Raw genomic sequence first — 22465 nt, 5'->3', positions numbered from 1 at the left:
GTGTGATATGCACAATGTAACACCCAGTGCCCAAGGCTTCCAGGACATTGGGGGCCTGGGGTGGCAATAAGACTTCAGTCTTACCTCCATATTCAAGAAACCCCTTCTCAATCCCTTTCCTTCATAATTTACAAAAAAAAAATTAAATTAGCTAATTACGTTTTGGCCTTTTTCCATACCACCATCCATCCTATCTTCATGTCCTCCAGGCGCAAACAACAACTATCCCATCTTATCAATCAATTGTTGAGCTTCAATATCTTTTTCACTCATCTCTTCCACAGGATAGGCATGAGTAAACAAAATATCATTACTTTTAGAATCATTAGTCTCAAAATCTTTATCTGCCTCCCTATCCAGAAAAAAATAGTAATGAGTGCCAGAGCTTCTTAAGGATATGTTGGCAAATGAGATATCACCCACTGAATCTAAGGAGTCCAAATAATAAGCATATTGCCCACCAAATTCATCCAATAATAAGTTTCCACTAATTTTCCTCTTGCTAATCAATCATTGAAAGTTAAGCCCTACAAAAGTAAAGGGTTTTGTGTGGATGGTCATTAATAGAGTTAACACCAATCCACTAACAATGTGTTGTATTAGAAGCATAGTTGTTAGAATCCTACAATTCATGATTTGTATCAATTTCAGACCAAAACGATTTGAATCTTACTAGAAAATCTAAAAACAACTGAATTGTTGCCAAGCCTATCAATTCTCCTTGTGAATCTAATGAGTCGATTCGAATCCATCAACTAACACGAGTCTAGACCTACCATATCCTGACAGTCCCGATCAGTTTAAAGCACCAAAAATACCATTTTTTTTTTTTTTTTATATCCTCTATTTTAATACAATCACCTTCCATTCCTTTTCTATGTTAGTTTTGCGCTAAAAAAAGGAGCAAATAGACTTTAAGTCTCATGTTGCCTTCACAAAACCATTCTTCACTCCTGGAGGAGTAGAATGCTGCTCTGCCATTGAAAAGAAGAGGCAAAACATGCCAGGTGGTATTCATGTTTCTTTTGGTTGTTAAAACTCAAAAGTTGTTTTTTAAAAGTAGTTTGTAGAATTATTATCATTTTTAGAAGTTAATATTCTTAATTTTTTAATACAACAACAACAACAACAAAACCAAGCCTTAGTCCCACTAGGTGGGGTCGGCTATATGAATCATTTTTCGTCAATTTATGCGATCATGGACCATTTCTTTTGATAGATTCAAGGATATTAAATCCTTACTCACTATCTCCTCCCAAATTATTTTAGGTCTACCCCTACCCCTTCTATTGCCCCCCGTAATAACTAAGTCACTTTTCCTCACAGGTGCACTATGCGGCCTACGTTGCAAATGTACATACCATCTGAGTCGTTCCTCCCTTATCTTATCTTCTACAGGAGCTACACCTAACTTACCACGAATATATTCATTCCTTAATTTATCTTTCAATATTATACCACTCATCCATCTACACATTCTCATCTCGACAGCTTTTACTTTTTTGATATTATGTTTCTTTGTCACCCAACATTCCGATCCATATCGAATTGCTGGTCTTATAGCTGTCCTATAAAACTTCCCTTTCAATTTTAAGGGTATTCTACAATCATAGAGCACACTTGAAGCACTTCTCCATTTCACCCAACCTGCTTTAACTCTATGCATTACATCATCTTCAATTTCCCCTTCAACATCCATAATAGATCCAAGGTATTGAAATCTACAAGTGCTATTTATTTCTACATCATCAAGTTTAACTTTGTCCTCAATATTCCTCCTATCATTACTAAAATTACATTTCATATATTCTATCTTATTTCTACTTATCCTAAAGCCTTTAGATTCCAAAGTTTCTCTCCATAATTCTAACTCAGTCTCTACTTCATCCCTAGTTTCATCAATTAATACAATATCATCTGCAAATAACATACACCATGGAACCTCTTTTTGAATACTCTCAGTCAATTGGTCCATCACAAAAGCAAAAATATAAGGACTCATAGCAAATCCTTGATGCACACCTATGGTGACTAGAAATTCTCTAGTTTTTTAATAGAGAAAGAATATTCATGAATAATTTTTTAATTGTTTATAAAGACCAAAACATCAGTTTCTTATATTACTTTTCTTGATTCCTTCCCTTAAACAGCATAAAGTTCTTTTGTTTTATTAATACTCCTTTACCCATTATACCCTGCATGTCATTTAGAATTGATTTTGGAAATTTGTACTGAATCCTACTGAATCTTACAATACGATTCAATCCTCCATTCCGAATATTGGGATTTCGATTCACAATTTGAATCTCTATTTGACAACAATGAATGGAAGACTGTATTAGAAGAAGTCATGCTCATTTTTGCTTCAATACTCTGTAGCTTGGTGTTTGGAGAGTGCTGCTACTCTAATTCTTTGGGGGCTTCTTTTGCACATTGATTGGAGGCTTTGAAAGGCAAAAGAACACAAGGACTGACCTTGTAGTGACAGTTCCTTGTGCTGCTTTATGGGTACTTTGGTTTAAGAGAGATGCCTGAATTTTCTAGACCATACTTCGTTTATTGGTTTGATTTGGGATAGGATTGGTATCTTCACTTTTGTTGGGCTTCCTCTGCACCATGTTTCAGCAATGTAGTTTTCAATGAAATTCAATGCAATTGGGTGACTTCATTTGCCTGAATTTTATCTTATCTTTTTTGTGTATTCCTTTTTCAGATTTTCTTCTGATTTTTGGAGGATTTCTCATCCTTCATGCATATTCTTTCACCTCAACAAGGCACCAGCAGTACTTATTCAATTTATTCAACTTGCTTCAACCACATGCATGGAATCTTCAATCTTCCTTCTACTTCAATAATTTTATTCAAGGAAATTGGAACTTTTTGACGTCGATTTTAAATTACAGTATCCCAATTCATCTAGAATTATATAAAAAGCATTTTAAGAACTTCATTTAACTTCTATCTATCTTGAAACCTACACACTCTAAAAAGTTCAAACTTGAGAAAAAAAAAGGTTATATACCTGAGACAGCAAACAACATTTTTTATCATGTGGCAGAAAAGTGATTTTAAAAAAGGCATAATGTAAAGTAGAACACGATAAATTTTCCATAATCTTCTACAAAAATTGCATTTTAATTGAGAAGGTGGAAATCAGGCATATCATGAGTGCATCATGATGCCCAGACAAATATTTCTGTAGAAACAAGTTGGCATCTAAAAACCATTCCCAAGGATCACCAAAAAAATATATACTACAAACATCATCAGGAAGACGCCATCAAATGGGATTGTCTCAAAGCTTGAGACAGAAATTTGACTTACCCTTCACGACCAGCCATGCAGTGGAAGTAATATTCTTGAGGCCGAAGACCTGTTAGAAAGCGATCCCTTATAAAACCTCCAGCTCGAGATGCACAATCCCAGGGAAGAAAGCAGGGTAATGTTTTTCCAGAAATCATTCGTGGTACTCGTTTTCCTTCTAACTCTTGTTGGCCCAAAAAAGAAGATATTTGTGAGAAATTTACCTGCTCAAAACACAATGCAATTGGATCAAAATGCTAAAGCATACATGAGATTGATAAAACAAATAGAGGCAATACAACTGATCATCAGAAAAAAATCAAAATAACATGAGCTGGCATATATAGGGTTTGAATGAACAAAAGCACAGATCCCATACACCAATAGCATATTTATAACTAGTATATTTGTCATCTATATTGCATGTGACATATTGAAAGTGAATATAAAAGAAATGCCTTATCGAATATTAAAATTCGAGGTCATACCTAAGCACAATGCAAAAAAAAAAAAGTAGAATTAAATAATCATAAGCAATTTACATTTAATTGGCACAATATTCTTTAGGAATAAGTGATAGTAAGATCATTTTTTTAATATAAAAGAAGAAGATAATTCCTTAAAGAAGGAAGAACGTACACAAAGAAGAACAAGAAATCCTCCTGATAAGAAATCAAAACAGGCAAAATTTAAAATCAAAATAACAAAGCCTTCCACTCTCACGGTAAATCCGAGAAGTGCAACCCTTTAAAACAACCACCTGCTTTAAACCAAAGCAAAGCCAGGTAATAAGTGCAGTCCAAAAGCAAAGAACACATCATCTTCTTCCCCGTAAAAACATGCGCATATTTTGGATGATCTGTAGAAATTTGACAATTTCATGGAAATTTAAGACCGCACTTTGTAAATCATGCTCAACCCCACCAGGCCCATTACTACCTGACCCATTATTTTTAACGGCCCATCACATTAGTTTTAATGGCCCATCACTACCTGTCAAATTGTTTTTTGGATAACGATGAATTATTTCAAGAGAGAATGGATACAAAAAAGGAGGCTAAGCTATCATCCACTGAAAATGAAAACAATGGCAAGTGAAGGAAAGGGGGGGGGGGGAAGATCTAAAAACAACTAGTGAGGAAAGCTGTCCCAAGACCCCAGCATATGAGAATAAGTCAACAAAACCTTTGTAAACAATCAATAGCAGAACACCAAAGAGATGACAACCACCACCTACACTAAAGCTGCTAAACAGGAATAACTCCCTCTGGATAAAATTTATCAAACCTCACTGGGAACAGGTCACACAAATGCACATGTGCACAGATGGATAATTAAACACAAAGTTCCAACAACTAACATGCTAAGGCACCGATAACCTGATATGCAGCAGATAACCTACAGAAATCCAGTACAAGATTTAACTGCAAATCACACTTAATATGCAGGCAGCAATGTATTTTACAGAAAAGGTTCTCAATAATTTGTGAAAACATTGTATTTTCAAAAGCGAGTTATAATATTGGCACAGAAATATCTTGGGGGAAAAAAACTTATTTTACTTCTAGTTTTTGCCGGCATCTTCATTGAACCTTCAAATAGTTACTTTAAGTGCATGAGGATATAATTAGGTGTTTAATACAGTACATTATTTTTTTTAATAAACTTGGAAAAGTATGACTCCAGAACAAGACCACTGACTGTTGCTTTCTTCGTTTGCCCAACCAAAAATACCAAGATAAAAGGAAAAGTATTCAAGTACAAATTTATTAAACAGTGAGAGCAAACACAATGAACCTATTATAACTGTATGATTAAAATTGCTCAAACTCATTCCGACATGCACATTAGATACACACCTAATATTCAACCATAATAAAGGAACTAACCAGTCCACGTTAAAGCAAAAGACATTTGTCAGCCATGGATTCTAGAATTAGGAAAAAAATTATCAAGGGTAATCAGAAACTCACCGTACTACCTTTGGCACCAGTTGTAGTCATAAGAGAAATGCAATTCCTTGGAAAAGGCCTTAATAGCCCTTTATTCAACAACTCTTTGTTAATATTAGAGGTTTTCTCATTCAGCATACTCGACATCATCCTATCCAAGCATTTTATGGCAGATTCTCCATTACTGCGTATGGCTTTTTCAATCTCCATTTGCAATGTCATGGAATCTGCAAAGCCAAATTATGTCAAGAGGGAAACATAAATAAACATATACCACAAAAGAAATGATAACACTGTACGTTCTTGGCAAGTCTGTTAGAAGGGAAATAGGGATGAAATAAAAAAAAAAGAAAAAAAAAAGACATCTTTTCTTTCTCTAATGATAAAATTCTAGAGTAGGGATATACAAAAATTACCAAAAAACTGAAACGTGACATGAAACTGGACTGAAATAAGTTTTGGTTCAATTATTCGGTTTTCAATTTCGGTTACGTTTCTAAAAAAAAAAAAAAAATCTTGGTTTTAGGTTTCAGTTTCTAATATATAACCGAACCAGAAAACTAGAGAACCAAATAACTGAATTTACTTAATAATAAATAAATATCTATGAATACAGACATATAAGAAACATCGAAATCTGGTTTTGCATATATATTATAATATTTAGCAGTCATGATTATTTATAATAGAATTTTAATATCGAACTGTAATTTTAATTTTTAAATTTATTTATAATGCAAAATTATAATTATAATTGTACGGTGAGAGTGTAGTTTTATAAAGGTGCGGAGGCTCCCCCTCCCTCACAAATTTTCGATGCGTGACAAAGTCTCAAGGAGGCAGAACCACACTAGTTAACCGCTGCCTCCTGCTTGCTTGGCCTTGCTATAGCTCCCATCTTAGTCCCACATTGAAAATCTGCAAAATGTCCAGGTGTCCTTATAAATTTCATTTGCCCCTTGTTCATGCCAAAGTTCCTCCATCAGCTTGGTCTGCATATATCCATAAGCAGGCCAACACAATTTATAGAGGGCAGTTCATCTGCCAAGTTTAATATTCTATGTTGGTTGGTTCATTAATCGGTTGAAAAACCAAACCAAACTGCTAAATCGTTATGTCTCGGTTGAAAAACCATCAGTTTCAGTTCAGTGTCAGTTCAATATTTCAGAAAATCGATCGTTTCGATTGTATTGTTCAAAACCAGCCCAAATCAAACTGAATACACCCCTACTCTTGGGTGAGAGAGGATCATAGGTTTACTGCAAAATTCTGTAAAGCTGGTTGGAGTATCATTAAAAGAAATGTGGTAGACGCAATTTCCTCAATCTTTTCTGATTGAAAGCTTCTAAAACAAGTCAATGTTACCATGTTATTTTGGTCCTAAAGTAAAGAACCCAGAAACTCCTTCCAAGTACACACCTATAGCATGCTATGGTAGCTTACAAAAATGCATTACAAAAAATGGCAAATAGATTGCTGTGATGCTTGGGATCCTTTATTAGCAGCAATCAAACTGACTTGTTAAGGATAGAGCCATTCAAGAAAATACTCTTTTGGCACAAGAACTTCTACACAATTATCACTGGAATTGTAGGACCCCTAAATTTGCTCTAAAAGAGAGGATATAAAGAAGACTTTGAATTTCATCTTCAGCTATCCTTGAATCTATTGATACCCAGCTGCCTTGAATGATTGGATGAAGGAATGTCTAACTACAGCACATTTTTCCTCTCCATAAACAGATCTTTTGAGGGTTTTTTTAAGGAAGTTAAATGTGCTACACAGGGAGACCCTGTTTCTCCCTACTTGTTTGTAATTGTAATGGAAGTTCTCACTGAACTCCTTTGAAGGGCAAGTACAAAAAGAAGTGTCATGTCCCACAGCCCATGTAGCAGACATGGTATCATAAACCTAAGTTTTGCAGATGATATGCTAATCTTCTCTTATGAAGACTTAAATTCTGCAAAAACCATTAAGAATGTGCTGCACCTTTTTATCTAACCTCACGGTCTAACCCTGCAAAATCTACTCTCTCTAGTTCCAATATAACTAATCCTGAAGAGCATGATATCCAATTTAGCATCTGCAGGTGTTGCTGAGGGAGTGTTATCAGTCAAATACCTTGGTGTTCCTCCAGTTGCTAAGAAAAAAATAGTAAGATGGCCATCAGTTACTTAGGAAATAATCACTTCTGGAATTTATAACTGGATTCATAAGCACCTTTAGGATGCAGGAAGATTGCAATTAATAAAATCTATTTTGTTTGCAGATGATATTGTCTAGACTGATGAAGGTAACATTGGGGTAGAATCTATTGGAACTTCAGGGAGAATAACTTTAGAGTCTAGAGATTTTACGATAAGCATAAATAAGATAGAATATATGAAATGTAATTTCAGCCATATAAGATGACTTGAAGACAAGATTAAACTTGATAATCAAGAAATCAACAGCACTAATAGATTTCAATATCTTGGATCTATGATACAAGTGGGGAGAGAAATTGAAGAGGATTATAGTAGATAGACAAGCAAGGCGGGTAAAATGGAGGAGTGTGTCAAATGTGCTGTGCTATTGTAGAATATCGGTAAAATTAAAAGGAAAGTTCTATAGGACATTATGATCATAATGTTGAGCAACTAAGAAACACCGCATTCAAAAAGTAAGAGTAGCCGAAATGTGCAGGCTAAGGTGGATGAGTGGTATAACATTAAAAGATAAATTAGAGAACAAATATATTCATAAGTTAGGTATAGCAACGGTAGAAGATAAGATAAAAGAGGGGCAACTTAGGTGGTATGGATAATTGAAACATTGGCCAACTAGTGCACCAATGAGGAAGAGCGAGCTAGTAACATTAAGCAATACTAGAAGAGGAAGGGGTAGACCTAAAATAACTTGGAATGAGGTAGTGAGAAAAAATTTAATAGCTCTTAATTTAAGCGAAGAAAATGTCATTGATCGCGTGAATTGGTGGAAAAGGATTCACATAGCCGAACCCACATAGTGGGGACTTGAGGCTTCTTATTATTGTTGTTATTGTATTAGAGGTCAGCTTTCTTTCTCCCTCCTGCAATTAGTAAAAGAAAGAACTGAGAAAAGGCTTAAATTGTTTCTTTGGGAAGGTTACGATCGGAAACTGTGGTTGTAAGGTAAGCTAAGACAATATTTGCAGTCCTTGTTAAGTTATGGTTTATCTGCTCTTCAAAAAGATTTATTTGGGCCACCAGGATACTTTGGTAAAAATTAAAGAGCAAGAGCATTTGGGCAATCAATTCACCTCCAAACTGTTCTTGAATCTGGAAGAAATTGTACAAAGTGGGATGCTGTCTATAAATGATTTAATTTCCTCATTGATGATGGGAGGCCACTTCTCTTCCATATAATAACTGGCAGCCCTTAAGCCCTCTGGGGATAAGATTTGGCCCTTTGCTAGCTAATGAGTTTGGGGTTCATTCTGATGCAAACGTTTCAAGTTTTATAAAAGATGGGCAATAGCACTGGCCAAGAGGAATGACAAGCAGACTTGCTAAAATTAAACTCATTGCAATTATTTCCATATATCTTCTACATAGTCTGTATTCAGGCAACCTACACCCTCAGGTTCCTTCACAGTCCACATTTAACTATGCTTGGGAGATTTAAGGGAGAAAAGCCTATGGTAAACTAGACTTTTGCAGTTAGGTTCAAACTCATATCCCATGGCATGCCTTCACCTGCTGGTTGCCAGTCTTGAACTCGCACAACTCTTGAGAGATTCCAGAGCTGGAAAAAAGTTGATTCTATCGCCTCAAAGGGCCATCTATTTTTTGGCTGTTCAATTACTGGAACTGTCTATGATAGAGCCACTGCTTCGGAGATAATAAGGGAGAAAAGCCCTACAGTAAATTGGACTTCTGTAGTTTGGTTCTACCTTATATCGCCAGGTGTGCCTTTATCTGCTGGTAGGCAGCTTCAAACAGGGTCTCAACTCATGATGGACTGCAGAGCTGGAAAAGAGTTGATTTTGCCTATTGCCTCTTTTGTCAAAGGCATGTATAGGAGCGAGACCGCCTACTTTTTGGATGCTCTATTACTGGAACAGTCTATGATAGAGTCACTGCTGCACTTAGTACCTTCAGACCTTTTTTTTTCTTTTTCTTTTTTTTTGATAGAAAAAGAAGAGATTTCATGAAATTAAAGAATTTACAAGAGAATAAAACATCTCCTGGAAAACATGGAAAAAAATAATTAGAAATATCAAAGTGAAAATTTTCTCCAATCTCACTGAAATTCCAAAAATGTCCACTCCCATAAAGCAACCAGAGCCAATGCATCATAAAGAAGCCAAAGAAAGAATTTTCTCAGCAACCAGCTGTCCGGTGAATTTTATCCCTGAAAAAATTCATCTGTTTCACTCTAACCATAAAACCTACAGCACTGCAAAAATTCCACATTTCCACAGAGCAGTCCTATCCTCTTTCCTTCCGAAACCTTCAGATGAGATAGCCAACATTCCATCCACCGTCATTGGACATACCCAAGCATCTCCCAACACACCAAAAAAGTTATTCCAAATGCTCCAAGCAAAATCACAATATAAGATCAAATGAGGAGCAGACTACGAATTCAAATAACAAAGCACACAAACATCTGGAGATAAGGCCTTCAAAGGTCTCCTAATTTACAACAGATTACTAGTATTGATTCTGTTAAGCATAGTTAGCCAAGTGAAAGCCTTAATCCTTGGGGAGCTTTAGCCTTCCAAGTATGTGAAAATAGAGGAAAACAGGAGTTGGAACAGGTCAAAAACTTGAAAAAAGATTTACAAGAATAAAACCCCAAAAGATCCAAAGCCTAAGACCAAGTATCCCTATTTGAAGAAAGATGACTATTATCTAATAACAAGGAGTTGGAGGAAAGTTTCATCATCTCCCTATCATTTGGAGATCTTTCCAAGAAACAAGAGGGCTACAACCTCAAAAAAAGAGATCGTACTATCTTCCCCTAAAGTCAATTGAAGAGGTGAGCCTATTTGAAGAAAGATGACTATTATCTAATAACAAGGAGGAGGAGGAGGAGGAGGAGGAGGAGGAGGAAAGTTTCATCATCTCCCTATCATTTGGAGATCTTCTGAAATGAAAGTTCCAAGAAACAAGAGGGCTACAACCTCAAAAGAAGAGATCATACTATCTTCCCCTAAAGTCAATTGAAGAGGTGAGGAAAATATGTGGATAGAACATCATTCCCCAACCACGGTTCTTTCCAAAAATGAATCCAAGAACCCCTCCTCACAACAACAAAATTAATGTGAGAAGTGAACAAGGGATAAATCCGAAAAATAGATTTCCATGGCCTCTCCAAAGAACATTGCAAATTAACAATTGTATCCCACCCATTCACATCCAAACCATGCTTACATTTAATAAGTTTATGCCAAAGGGAATGATCTTCTAAGGGAAAACGCCATAACTATTTAGCTATGAGAGCTATGTTTTTAGACACCAAATTTCCAAGACCCAGCCCTCCCTCCTTTTTTGACCTGCAAACCTCCTCCCACCTAACTAAATGATCCCGAAAATGCCCAACTCCTGACCATTAAAAATCATCAAACATTTCTTGAAATGGGAAGAAGAATTTTGTTTCTTTCCTCTCTAGGAATTGGTCTGTAAGCTATTATTACCAAGCTAGTATGTGCAGCAACAATCTATCATATTCGAAAGGCTAGAAATGCTGCCTTTTTTGGAAGTTCTATTCATGCTGACAATATTTTCCAATGTATTTTTTTTAATGTAAAAGGCACAAGCCCTGCCAAGAGAAGGTCTACATTCTACACAAGCTAACACCACTTGTTAGCTTCTCCATTTTTTAAAATAACAGAATAAGCTATATTAGATAGAAAGAATAGAAGGTACAATGTGCCGGAACAAGGAGTCCACCAAATAACAACAAGAGGCCATCAAAGAAAAAAGAAAGAAAGAAAAAAATTCAAGATCACAAAATAAAACTAGACAAAATTAACCAATGAAACCCTTTTTCAAACCCTTTCCATCATAATTTTCTGAACTCTTCGGAATCACTCCCTTTGACCCTTTCTCTTTCGACTTTTCCATCATCAATCGCACTTCATTCCCTCTAAAATCAGTCTCCTTTCAATCCATTTTACCCAAAAGATCTTGAGCTTCTACCTCCTTCTTAGGCATTACCTCCACCGGGGTAAGCAAAGTTCCATCCCTACAATGTAAATTATTAACCAGCCCATCATTTTCAAAAGTAGATACCCCTCCAAACCCTCTAGCGGGGGAGGATAAACATAAGATAAATCCTCTAGTTCTTCACAAGAATCGAAAACATAACCATATTGTTCTTGAATCTCATCCAACAACAAACCCCCACCACAGTCGAACTCACTAATATCGTCCCTCTCTGAATCTGTAAAATCCCCACCCATTTCCTTATCTCTTTTCCTTTACTTGCCCCATTGCTATCCCAAATCTCCTTCTTTGCATGAAAGTCTTCCGATATGCTAAATTCTCCTCTGAAATCTCTCCTCACTATCTTTGCCACTGACTCACCATATTTTTCTCTCTTATCATCAAACACCTTCCTCATCTCTGCACCCATACAAGCTGCCTTTCAACGAGCATAAACCATGTTGTACTCAAATCTGTTGGGGAAAAAAAAACATCAGAATTCCCTCTTTGACACTAGTCTCATCTTTAACATCACAATCTTGTTTCGAAACTAACCTGCTAATATCCTGGTTTTGTTCCAAAGCTAGATCGTTTCAATTTGTATCTTGGAGAGCTGGAGCAAGTGAAAGAAGTCCATTATCAAAAGGTATAGAGTCCTCCTTACCACTAATCATCTCCGGAATACTAGGAACAATATTATGCGCCTGCCCATTATTGGGTTCCAGCAAGGAAGTACTTCAGCGTGGAACCCAAAAGATGTGGTCCTCCCTTAAACTCCATATTACAGCCCATATCAGACTTTACCTAAACATTAGACCTAGTCAAATAATTGGCCCAATTTAGACAAGAGAGACGTACCTACTTTTAAAATTATTTGGGCCAGGTCCAACACAAGGGAAAAAATAAAAACCACTCGCCCCACTCCTCTACATGATCTCTTCCCAAGAAACAACCAAGCTGCCTTAGAAAGACACACAGCTCCCACCAGAATCCTAGATTCCTTCACCTCCTGGTTGGTCAATTCCGATTGGTTAGCAAGAACCTGTCTTCAAGGACCCATAATCCTTCTGTATCATATGTCCACACCTACAGCACTGCTCTTTTCTTCCGACCTATTTTCCCTGATTTCCAAATAGATCTTGACTTCTACAAACAACATTATTCTCAACCACGACATCAAAGATGAACCCCCCCCCCCTGCCCTAGTCCAATCGCAGATTGAAATATTTTCCTTTGATCTATAACATTTGATTCAACATACCTTGCAACAACCAACAGTAGGCTTCATAGCAGCATACGCAGATCGTTTCGCAAGAGAGGAAGAGAGAGAAGGAGAGAGAGAAATCGAGATAACCCTGACCTTCCTGCTCTGATCCCTGAAGATAACCTTCAAAGAAGAAGCTTTGACCTTCCTAGGGCTTTCACAAATATGAAGCTACAAACTTGCAGTCTTGCATGCAGTATAGCTTTCCACTAATTTTTAATGAGCTTATCATTGTTCCAGCTGGGAAATACTGAAGTACCAAAGCCAAGAACCGAATAAGAAGAAAATTCCTTCTCCAACTAGTCACTGCTTCTGGTCTTAAGCTGCTGTGGCAACCCCTTTGGTCATCGAGGCAGCACTAGCTACCTTTGAAACCCCAGAGAGATTTGTGAGAGGGAGGAAAAGTCATTTTGCAAGAGAGAGAGAGAGAGCCCAGGAGCACTTCTAGGCCAGCATTGGAGCATCGCCAGCTACCTTCAAAACCCTAGGGCGGTTCGTGAGAGAGGGAGGGAAAGTCCCATTCTCACACCATTTTACTCCATGAACTACATGCCTTGTTAGCTTCTCCATCATGCCAATATATTCTCTCTTACGCTTTTTGGGAGAAAAACAGTAAAGAGGACTGTTTGGAAGCCAACCAATTGACCAACGAAAAAAACAACCTAGGGCTCACAAGATTAACATTAAGCCTCACTTTAGCATCCTCCCCATTCTGCTAAAGAGGAACTACCTTTTGCCAAAAGGGAATGAGTTTCTAGAGGGAATCTTCATGACCGATTTTATCATTAAAAAAATGTCCATGGATACCAAAGTTCCATATGCTCACTCTAAGGCTTAAAAATAATATCTCAGATAATAAGATAATCCCTTCTAGTGTCATCCACCCCAACCATAAATCTTTTTATAAACCCCTTTTCACTTAACAGCAAACTGCACTACAAACATAAATAGAAATAAGCAATACAAGAGAACAGGACAGAGACAAGCATGAACGTAAAAACATGCCCCTCCACCCATCCAACACCCTAGAGACTTTCTCAACTACCAGATTTCAGAACAAAACAACTAAAGGATTACAACCATCAAACTTTGCAAAATGAGAGAGAGTGTAAGAATCAACATTCATGCCTGGCAATCCTACTTTTAGATATATTAATCCTCAAGCCAAAAAGACCTTCTAAAAAACTAGGAGAATGGTTTAGTAGTTTGCAACTACCATTACTGGTCTGATCACTAGTGATTTCTTCACATATCCATTTAAATGTGCAGAAGATCATCCATAAGATTCATGAAAATTAAGTTTGATAGAGCAGTGTTTTCTAACAATAGCATACCAATTTTATCATCTTTCAACCCAATGAATTGGCGATGAACTTCTTCCCCAATATTTTCAGCATCTTCAAGTTCTGCCTCCCTTTTGGTCTCATAATCTCGTAATATAAGAAGATCGTCTACTCCACATGTGAACCCATGCAACTGAACCATACAATCAAATACGGCTGTTTTAAGATAAGATCAACCATATGGACAAATAAAAAAAAAAAATCAATTAAGGTAAAAGAAAAGGAAAAATGAAAACATGAATAACCTGCAAGAAAACAGTGAATAAGCGACTCAATACAGAAAGCAAGATGCCTGCAGTGTTCGAACCATAGAGCTCCTGCACCGTATGAACCAAACCGTAGTTCCCAAATTGCGCCTTGTCAATCACACCATGCACCAAATTGTTTTTATAAATAAACAATGTGTATTCACCGGGTTTTTTCTCCTTGTGCAGTTTCTCTTCATCAGTTTCACTTCCAAAATATTCACGGGGGATCTTCCCATCCTTTTTAACAGTAAATGGTGCATGACCTCTTGTTACATGATTTAGCACAGCTGTTATGACCTAGAAAAGAGGTAGCAAAAAGATAAGGAATAAACCAAAAAAATTATGCCTAATAAAAGAAAACCTATGAAGATGCAACCAAATAAAATACTAAAACCAGTTCAAAGGTTCATGCCGTTGAGACACATGAAGGTTTACAGAGCAATGAAAAAACATCAATCATTTTCAGATCATATCCCATTTTACAGTGATGAGAAAATTTTAAGGTCTTCCAATATAACCTGTTTCCCTGTCCAACGGGGCTCAGGTTTCCATATTGCTGGCAAAGAGAGCTGCATCTCAACATCATAGTCTACTACAGAAACTTTCTGACCAGGTTTGGCGGAGAGAGCGCCGGACCCAGCAGTGGAAACACCAGAGCTATATAGAAGCTGACAGCACTCCTCACGAGTTAAAAACGTATCTTTCTTCGTAAGCAGCACAGCACTCACAATATGATCCTGAGAAATTAAATAAAGGCTGATCAAAATATTATATTTTCAGAGAAAAACACAGGCGATAAATGTTGCAGTAGCAGAACTGGTACTTAAATGAAATACTGAAACCTGAATCAAGGCTCTACTAGCGTCACCACGAGTTGGGATAATGTACTGATTATTTGCATTAACAATGTTATAAGCTTCAGCACGCGAAATTTCATCTTGTGGGAAATGAACATTCATTTCATCACCATCAAAATCAGCATTGTAGGTACTGGAAGAAGAATAGTCATAAAAAAATACTCATTTCCATATAATATTATTTCAAGGAAAATTTAGAACTTAAATTAATAAAATAAATACTGAATATTGAATAAGGTATATGTATGACAAACCTGCAATTTGCATAATGCATACGTAGCGTTTTCTCCCCCTTCAATACACGAACTACATGAGCCATTATACTTGGCTTGTGAAGTGTAGGCTGCACATGGAAGAATTAAATGAAGCTAAAGTAAGAACAAAGAAACAAATGACAGATCAAATATCAAGTGAAATTTGCATCGCAATGGAACTCTATACTAATTCAAACAAAAACAAATAAATTATAGTTTAATGTCACTAACTTGATATGCAGTTGAGTCAGTTGACTTGAAATGGAAACTAAGTATTACAGCATTAATAAATAGTCTGACTAACAAAATATGCTCAATTATTCATATGCTGGAAGGTTAATACAATATAATTTTTAATATTGATTGGAAATAATAAATATATTTCAAAAGCACATATTGACACCAAAGAAAGGGGGACGGAGTGGCACAGAATGTACAGGATTCAATGATTTTGTATGCAAATTTCTCCATTTCAATAAGGGAAAACCATTTTGAAAGGATAAAGGATTTTGACACCCACAATTCTGTAGGATTGCATGATTTTTTATGAAATTTTGAGAGAAGACTTACGCTGCTGATGCAGCCAATGCAAATGTAGAACACACCCAGTCCCACTAAAGGCTATTTCATCTCATCTTGCATGCAATAATCTAAGTAGAATATCACTGATGAACAAATGGCAAGTCATTTATTTAATTTAAATTTTTTGTAAATTGCTAAGTTTCAAGTGATATATCAACCAATAGCCCAGGAACATGGGAAAAACTCAGTGCCTAGCCACACAGAATAAAATCAGTCTAACAACAGATGTAGAGAACACCATCATGTGCTAAAGCTCCAAAAAAGCATAGGAAATGCAGACACAATTGAGTCTGAAAAGTATGAACTACCTGCCGATTGACGAGTACAACATCTCCATCTTGCAAGTGACGATATACAACTTTTCCTTCAAATTCAAAATTGCAGTTCTTACCAGGTTGTGTGACAACCCCTCGAGAGGAAGGTAATTTTCTTGAGATTGAAATACGCATTTTTCTGTTTGATGACAATTTTGCTTTAGACATTTTATCAACGTAGTGAGTAGCTCCGGGATGAATTTCAGGACCATTTACGATAGCATCCCTCAATTTGGAAACATTCCAAGGAGTGACTCTCTGCAACGGTATTAAAAAAACAGTGAACATTAAGAAAACATTAAGATCACACCAAAAACAATGAAGGGTTGTCTTAGCAATTTAAAATCTGAAGGCAAGAGCAATAAACAATTGTATTAACAATCAGAGTACAAGGCACACATTATTGGCAGAGGATCTCATGCTGTTGTACTTGAATTTATCACAGATAACTGTGAACTTATTCACAAGGTTTGCACGACTAATGACCCATGTAACCTTATAACATCGAAACTTCCACTCAAGAAATGCACAGAAATGCTTCAGCATGGTCCCCTCAAAATCCTTCCCACAACACCATGCAGAATGAGCAAAAAGTGGATCATCCAAGATGGGCCAGTTCTAATTAATAAAAACATAAAGCTAAGCCAAGATATGTGTTAAGTACAATTAACAAAGAAAGTCCATCAGTAGATGAAAAAAAAAAGCATGAGAAGAGGACATCAACAACTGAACAAATGATTTATACCAAAATTTCCTGAACCATCCCTATTCAAATTTTAGCATCACATATAGATGAGGAACAAAAAAATGAAGAGCATCCATCCAGCTAACTAGTTCATTCCACTCATTGAGATTCTTGAAAAAATCAAAAATCTCAGGAGAAAGAAAAACCATCCATAGGATAGAAATATGAAATTGGAGTATAGTGAAAATATGAAAATTTAAAATCTATAAAGATGACAAAAAGGAATAAAGATGAAATGTTCCCCAAAATGAATAGAAAATCTATCTCCAACTTTATACAAAGAAGCTGGAATAATATATGGAAATCTGAGAGATAAACAGCAAGGAGTTGCTTGAGTGGCATAAATACCCCCTTTGCATCAATGAAGCTTGCACTTTCCATAATATTAGGCTTGTTAGCCCCAAAGTTTCAAAATTGATTTTGATGATAACATTTTAGGAATGTTTGTACTTAAGTATTGTGATGCAAATAAATTAATTAGTTAGTTATATTTTCTGTGCTAAGAAAGCTTTGTAGGAGTAATTTCTTTTTGGATTGAAACAACCAATATTACGCACTCAAAAGGATGTATATTGTTTTTATAATGTGCTCAGGTGCAAATTGGTTTGAGGCATCTAATTTCTGGTAATTCCAATTCTGCAATATTTTTTTCTTTCCATAAAAGGAAAATTTATTGAGGAAGATGAAATAAAAATGCAAAGGGTGAGGTATCCTCCTAAGCAACAATGCAAAAACAAGAAAAACGAGAACAATAGGAAAAATAAGACACTAGTCAACAGGACAAGCCAATTTCTAGTAGAATCAAAGAGAAACTAATCTCAACAGAAACAAAATGAGAAAAGCCCATAGCTATGCATTAAACTGAATTCCATCTCAAAGCAGCAACACAGGAAAACACATGCTTTTTTATATTTTGTGAGATTAAAATTAATCTTAATTTTAACGTGAACCCACTTCAACCCCCCCCCCCCCCTCCTTGAGTTGCTCATGGGCCAACAAAACATTTGTCCTCAAGCTACTAGGCATTATAGACTTGAATAGAAAAAAAATTCAAGTTAAGGCTCTTATCACTAAACACAATACATAGAACTCCTAAAAATCCTTCATTAGCTCAATCCCCACCACATCATAGCATTCTTGGAAAGGGCATATTAAAGCCATTCTGTCCAGAGCCTTGCCTTTATCCACTCCAAAAATCACATCTTTTACTTCCTCCCCAAAAGGAATCCAATATCAAGCCACTTGATCATCATAAATAGACACCAATCCAAACCTTCATCATATGCATACAATAGTCTTCCACCAAATGTATATTTTTGGGAAAAAAAGTGATGTTTTGAAGAATCAGACTAATCCCTTACTTCTTCTCCAGCACGTACACTGCAACTCCAAAATTATACTTTTCCTTTTCTCCCCATCAACAAGTCTACCAGAACAGTGAGTTACTCCACATTGGCGGATGAGTTACGAGTCAAGCAAGGAAAAGGGGAAGCTTTAACCCCCATTCCCTTCACCATATTTTGATCGATGAGGAGAGAAAGAACTACACTCCCTTAAACCTAGCCTTTGACTTCAACACCTTTCCTAAAAAGGAAATCATCTAGCTCATTCTCAATGGAAACTCTCCAAATCCCAAATAACACCATTAAATCCTCGATCCTATGCACCCACCCAATCTCATACAAAATGCAAACCTTCTAGGCTTTAGCATCACAAAAAACCTCTACATTCCACTTTCACATGGTTTGGCATGCTTCAACTTTTTCATAACCCTAAAATCTTCCCACCCTACCACAAAATGGTCTCCATATCTCCTCTACAAAAGAACAGAAGGAGTGATGCATCAACCACATATTCTCAAACCAAAATGAGTAAGACCCCACTTGACTATACTAGAATCCAAAATGGTAGGAAAATGATCCAACAGAGGTCTAGAAAATACACCTGAGAAAGATTGGAAAATCCATTATCCAAATTCACCTTCAAAAAAAAAAGGAAAAAAAAAAAAATTGTCCAATGACCAAATAAGGAGCTTCCATGGCCAGTAACCAAAGCATTATCCAAAGGAATGTCCCAACCCACCCATCCCCCCCCCCCCCCAAAGAAAAAAAGAAAAAAAGCCTGTGAAAGTCGGGCATACCAGGAATAAACCTAGAACCACAGTCCTATTAACATTTGGCATACAAGGAGCAAACCTAAAATCATGAAACCACCTCATTTTTCACTGGGAACCAAACACAATAAATCTCCCTCTAAGTTCTGCCAATGAGAACAAAAATCATATTGAACATACAACTCATCCTCATCCCAAAAAAAGCACTAAGACCAAGCCTAGAAAGACATAGGCTGAGGAAAACTATGACTGTCTTATCTCCATCATGACAAAAAGCCAAAAAGACCCAAGAAGATAATCAACCTGGAGGCACAGCAAGCACCCCAAATTTAAAAAATACTGCCAGCATATTCAAAAGAAAAGAGATACTATAGCTCCTCAAAACACAAATAGAATATACCTCTTAACTATAATCCCATCCACAATTCATGCACGCTTTCCCCTGTGATAAAAACAGATTGAGAGTGGAGTGGGCCCAACTATTCTCTGTAATCTGATATACAAACTTCCCAATTATGAAGAATTTTAATAACCTTAAAAATCTCACAGCCTTACACCTGCCTGTCCCCTTAAAAAAATTCCACCAAACAAAAAGAAAAATATTAATTGTATACGCCAATTTTTGCAAGCCTTCTTGAACTTTCTGTCACAAGCTCTAAGAGCAAAAGAGCATAACACTGACCAACCTATACCCATACCATCAAGGAGAGATTGAGGGTCTCTATTGTTTTCTTCAACCCACAATGGCTCAAAAGTCATGAGACCTATTTAATTTCTTCCATTTTGCAAATAAGTGATTAAACAAATTTAGTAAAATGCTCAAGAATGGGTAAAATACATATATTCAAATTGGAGCAATCTGAAGAATTCTTAGCAAACTCGTTTGCAGGGCAACACACCTAAAAATAGGAAGATAATTAGAATTTAATGCAAGGAAAGGAACAACAAAATTCCAAAACATACTGACCCAACACAAGCCACTTGATAACTAGATATGGTGAGACAATCACCTCCTTAACCATATCAGCCAGGACCTTTGCAACAATCTTATCGACACTTGCAATCAAACTGATATGTTGGAAGTCAGTAATCCAAATAGATCGGTCCATCTTTGGAACTGAGGTGATAAAAGCCGAGTTCATACACCCATTTGCAAGAAACTCATGAAATAATTTCATCAAATCACCATTAACCACTTCCAGACAACCCTGGAAAAAATCTAAACTAAAACCATTTCGCCTTAGACTTCTCTATCCATACTAAACACCACCCGCCTGCATCATCCTCAAAAGATTGCTACAAGCACCAAAACAACTCCTAGAAATGGAACACCAATCTAAACCCTCAATCACAGGACAACAAATATTGTTCTCCTTTAAAAGATATCTAAAAATTTAGTAATCTCCACAGCAGTACGAGTTTGATCCCTATCAATAACAGCCCCATCAATTTCCAATTCTTTTATCCCCCTCCTTTTTTATTCTGCCTTTACCTATTCAATAAAAATTATTTATAGTATTAGAATTCCTGTTCTTTGCCCATTTAACCCTAACCTTTTGTTTCCAACTCATTAGCTCCTTCAATAACAAAACCTTGAAATCATTCTTAATTAAGTTCTCCCACAAACCAACTCCTCCAAAATGTTACCCAATTCTGCCACATCATCAATATCTTCAATCTCTCTTTAAGATTTTTTTTGAATAAAAAAAAAAAAAGCTTTATTAAAGATAGCAAGGAGACACAGATACAAGAAAGGATAATAAGAAGTTCTTCCTCAAGAAAACGTAAAAAATAAAATTAACAACCACTTAACAAAGAACCCAATGTTGGTAAAACCCCTGAAAACAGTAGCACTTAAAACAGCCTTCACTCTAAGCCCAAGGAAAAGCCAAACACCGTGCCCTGTCCCAAAAAAATCCCCATTGACAGTCTCATTCCAGAAAATTTTCTAGCACTCCTTTCCAACCAAATTTCCCATAATACAGCACGAAAAGCTCACCTACACAACCTCTTCATATCCTTACCTTTCCCAAAACCAGTAAAGGAAATAGTCAAGACCTACTCCACTGACTTGGGACAAACCCACACTTCACAAATAAGTACAAAAAGAGTATTCCACAAGCCGCATGCAAATGAACAGTCTACAAACAGATGAGACACATCCTCCAAGCTACTTCCACAAAGACCAAAGCCCAGAACAAGGAGGCTCATATGCTGAAGATACCTACACTGACTTTCTAACGGAAGTCCAAGCAGACAAAGTGAAAAGGACCCAAGGAGAATGTCAACCCTAGAAGCACATATAGTATCCAAGCCACAATCTAGAGGGACCAGAACAATTATATTGCATTGAAAGCATACAAATTTGTTCAGAATAAAATGTTAACAGCTAAATAAAATGAAATCAACCATAAAAGTACTGCAAAGAAAGTTAGATGGCCTCAAATATTTCAATAACCTATGCATTAAAAGAGTACACTGATTTTCCATTTTGTCAAAATAAACATAATGATATTGAAATGGGTAACAGGATAATTGGAAATACAAGAAAAGATAGAATAGGAAATGACTGCACTTCTGAAAGGTGGCTTTTTTGTCGTTGTTGCTGAATGTATTCCAGCAATGTTTGTGTAACTTTCCTTTAGAACTACTACACTAAGGAAACCGAAGTGCGTCCATGGGTTTCAGAAGAGATCCTTGAAAGTCACTATCACCCACAATAAAAAGAGCAAACAACACAACAGCACATGAACAGCTACCTCTGGCATGTTTGCAATCATAAGTGTACTAAGCAATGAATTCACCCATGGGCAAGTTCACATATGTGATGTGCTTCATCAGTATCAAAATTCAACAGATCATCACATTTATGATATCTCTGTGGATGTATGCATCTATGTATTTCTATATGCATGTACAAATGTTCACACGCATGCATGTATTGGGAAAACAATTTTTAGAAAATGGGGGCATCGTCTATACAAACTTACCTCGGGATAGGTTAATCTTAATGCAAAATATGGAGGTATCCCAATTTCATTGACTGCTAAATATGGATCTGGAGATATGACAGAGCGGCATGCATAATTAACCCTTTTCCCCATCATTTTCTGCCGGAAGATTCCCTCCTTCTTCTCCAGCAGTTGGCATATCCCAGAAGCCATATCTCTTTGACCTACCATCATATACAAAGAAATTGTTGGTTGCTACACATGGTGACTAACCTGACATTGAAATATTATTACAATTTAGAAAAGCAGAAAAAAAAAAAAAAAAGACACAAACACAAACACTATCTCATCAAAAGCTGCTCAAAT

The 22465-nt window shown here is 36.4% G+C and overlaps 1 protein-coding gene across 2 annotated transcripts in view; it reads right to left on the bottom strand.

Moving 5' to 3' along the window:
* LOC131167644 (DNA-directed RNA polymerase I subunit 1) overlaps positions 1–22465 on the bottom strand; it is a 63051-nt gene that overhangs the window by 15089 nt on the left and 25497 nt on the right. For both annotated transcript variants that reach the window (XM_058126442.1, XM_058126443.1), the window contains exons 8-16: positions 22139–22323; positions 16285–16548; positions 15395–15483; positions 15126–15273; positions 14802–15020; positions 14281–14580; positions 14027–14168; positions 5277–5482; positions 3325–3527 (exon numbers count right to left, since the gene is read on the bottom strand). In XM_058126442.1, coding sequence (XP_057982425.1) covers positions 3325–3527; positions 5277–5482; positions 14027–14168; positions 14281–14580; positions 14802–15020; positions 15126–15273; positions 15395–15483; positions 16285–16548; positions 22139–22323 — 1756 coding nt within the window. The remainder of the gene's footprint in view (positions 1–3324; positions 3528–5276; positions 5483–14026; positions 14169–14280; positions 14581–14801; positions 15021–15125; positions 15274–15394; positions 15484–16284; positions 16549–22138; positions 22324–22465) is intronic.

This window comes from Malania oleifera, chromosome 11, assembly GCF_029873635.1.
Source record: "Malania oleifera isolate guangnan ecotype guangnan chromosome 11, ASM2987363v1, whole genome shotgun sequence".
Classification (NCBI taxonomy): Eukaryota; Viridiplantae; Streptophyta; class Magnoliopsida; order Santalales; family Ximeniaceae; genus Malania; species Malania oleifera.
This window is presented reverse-complemented; position numbering and strand designations above follow the sequence as displayed.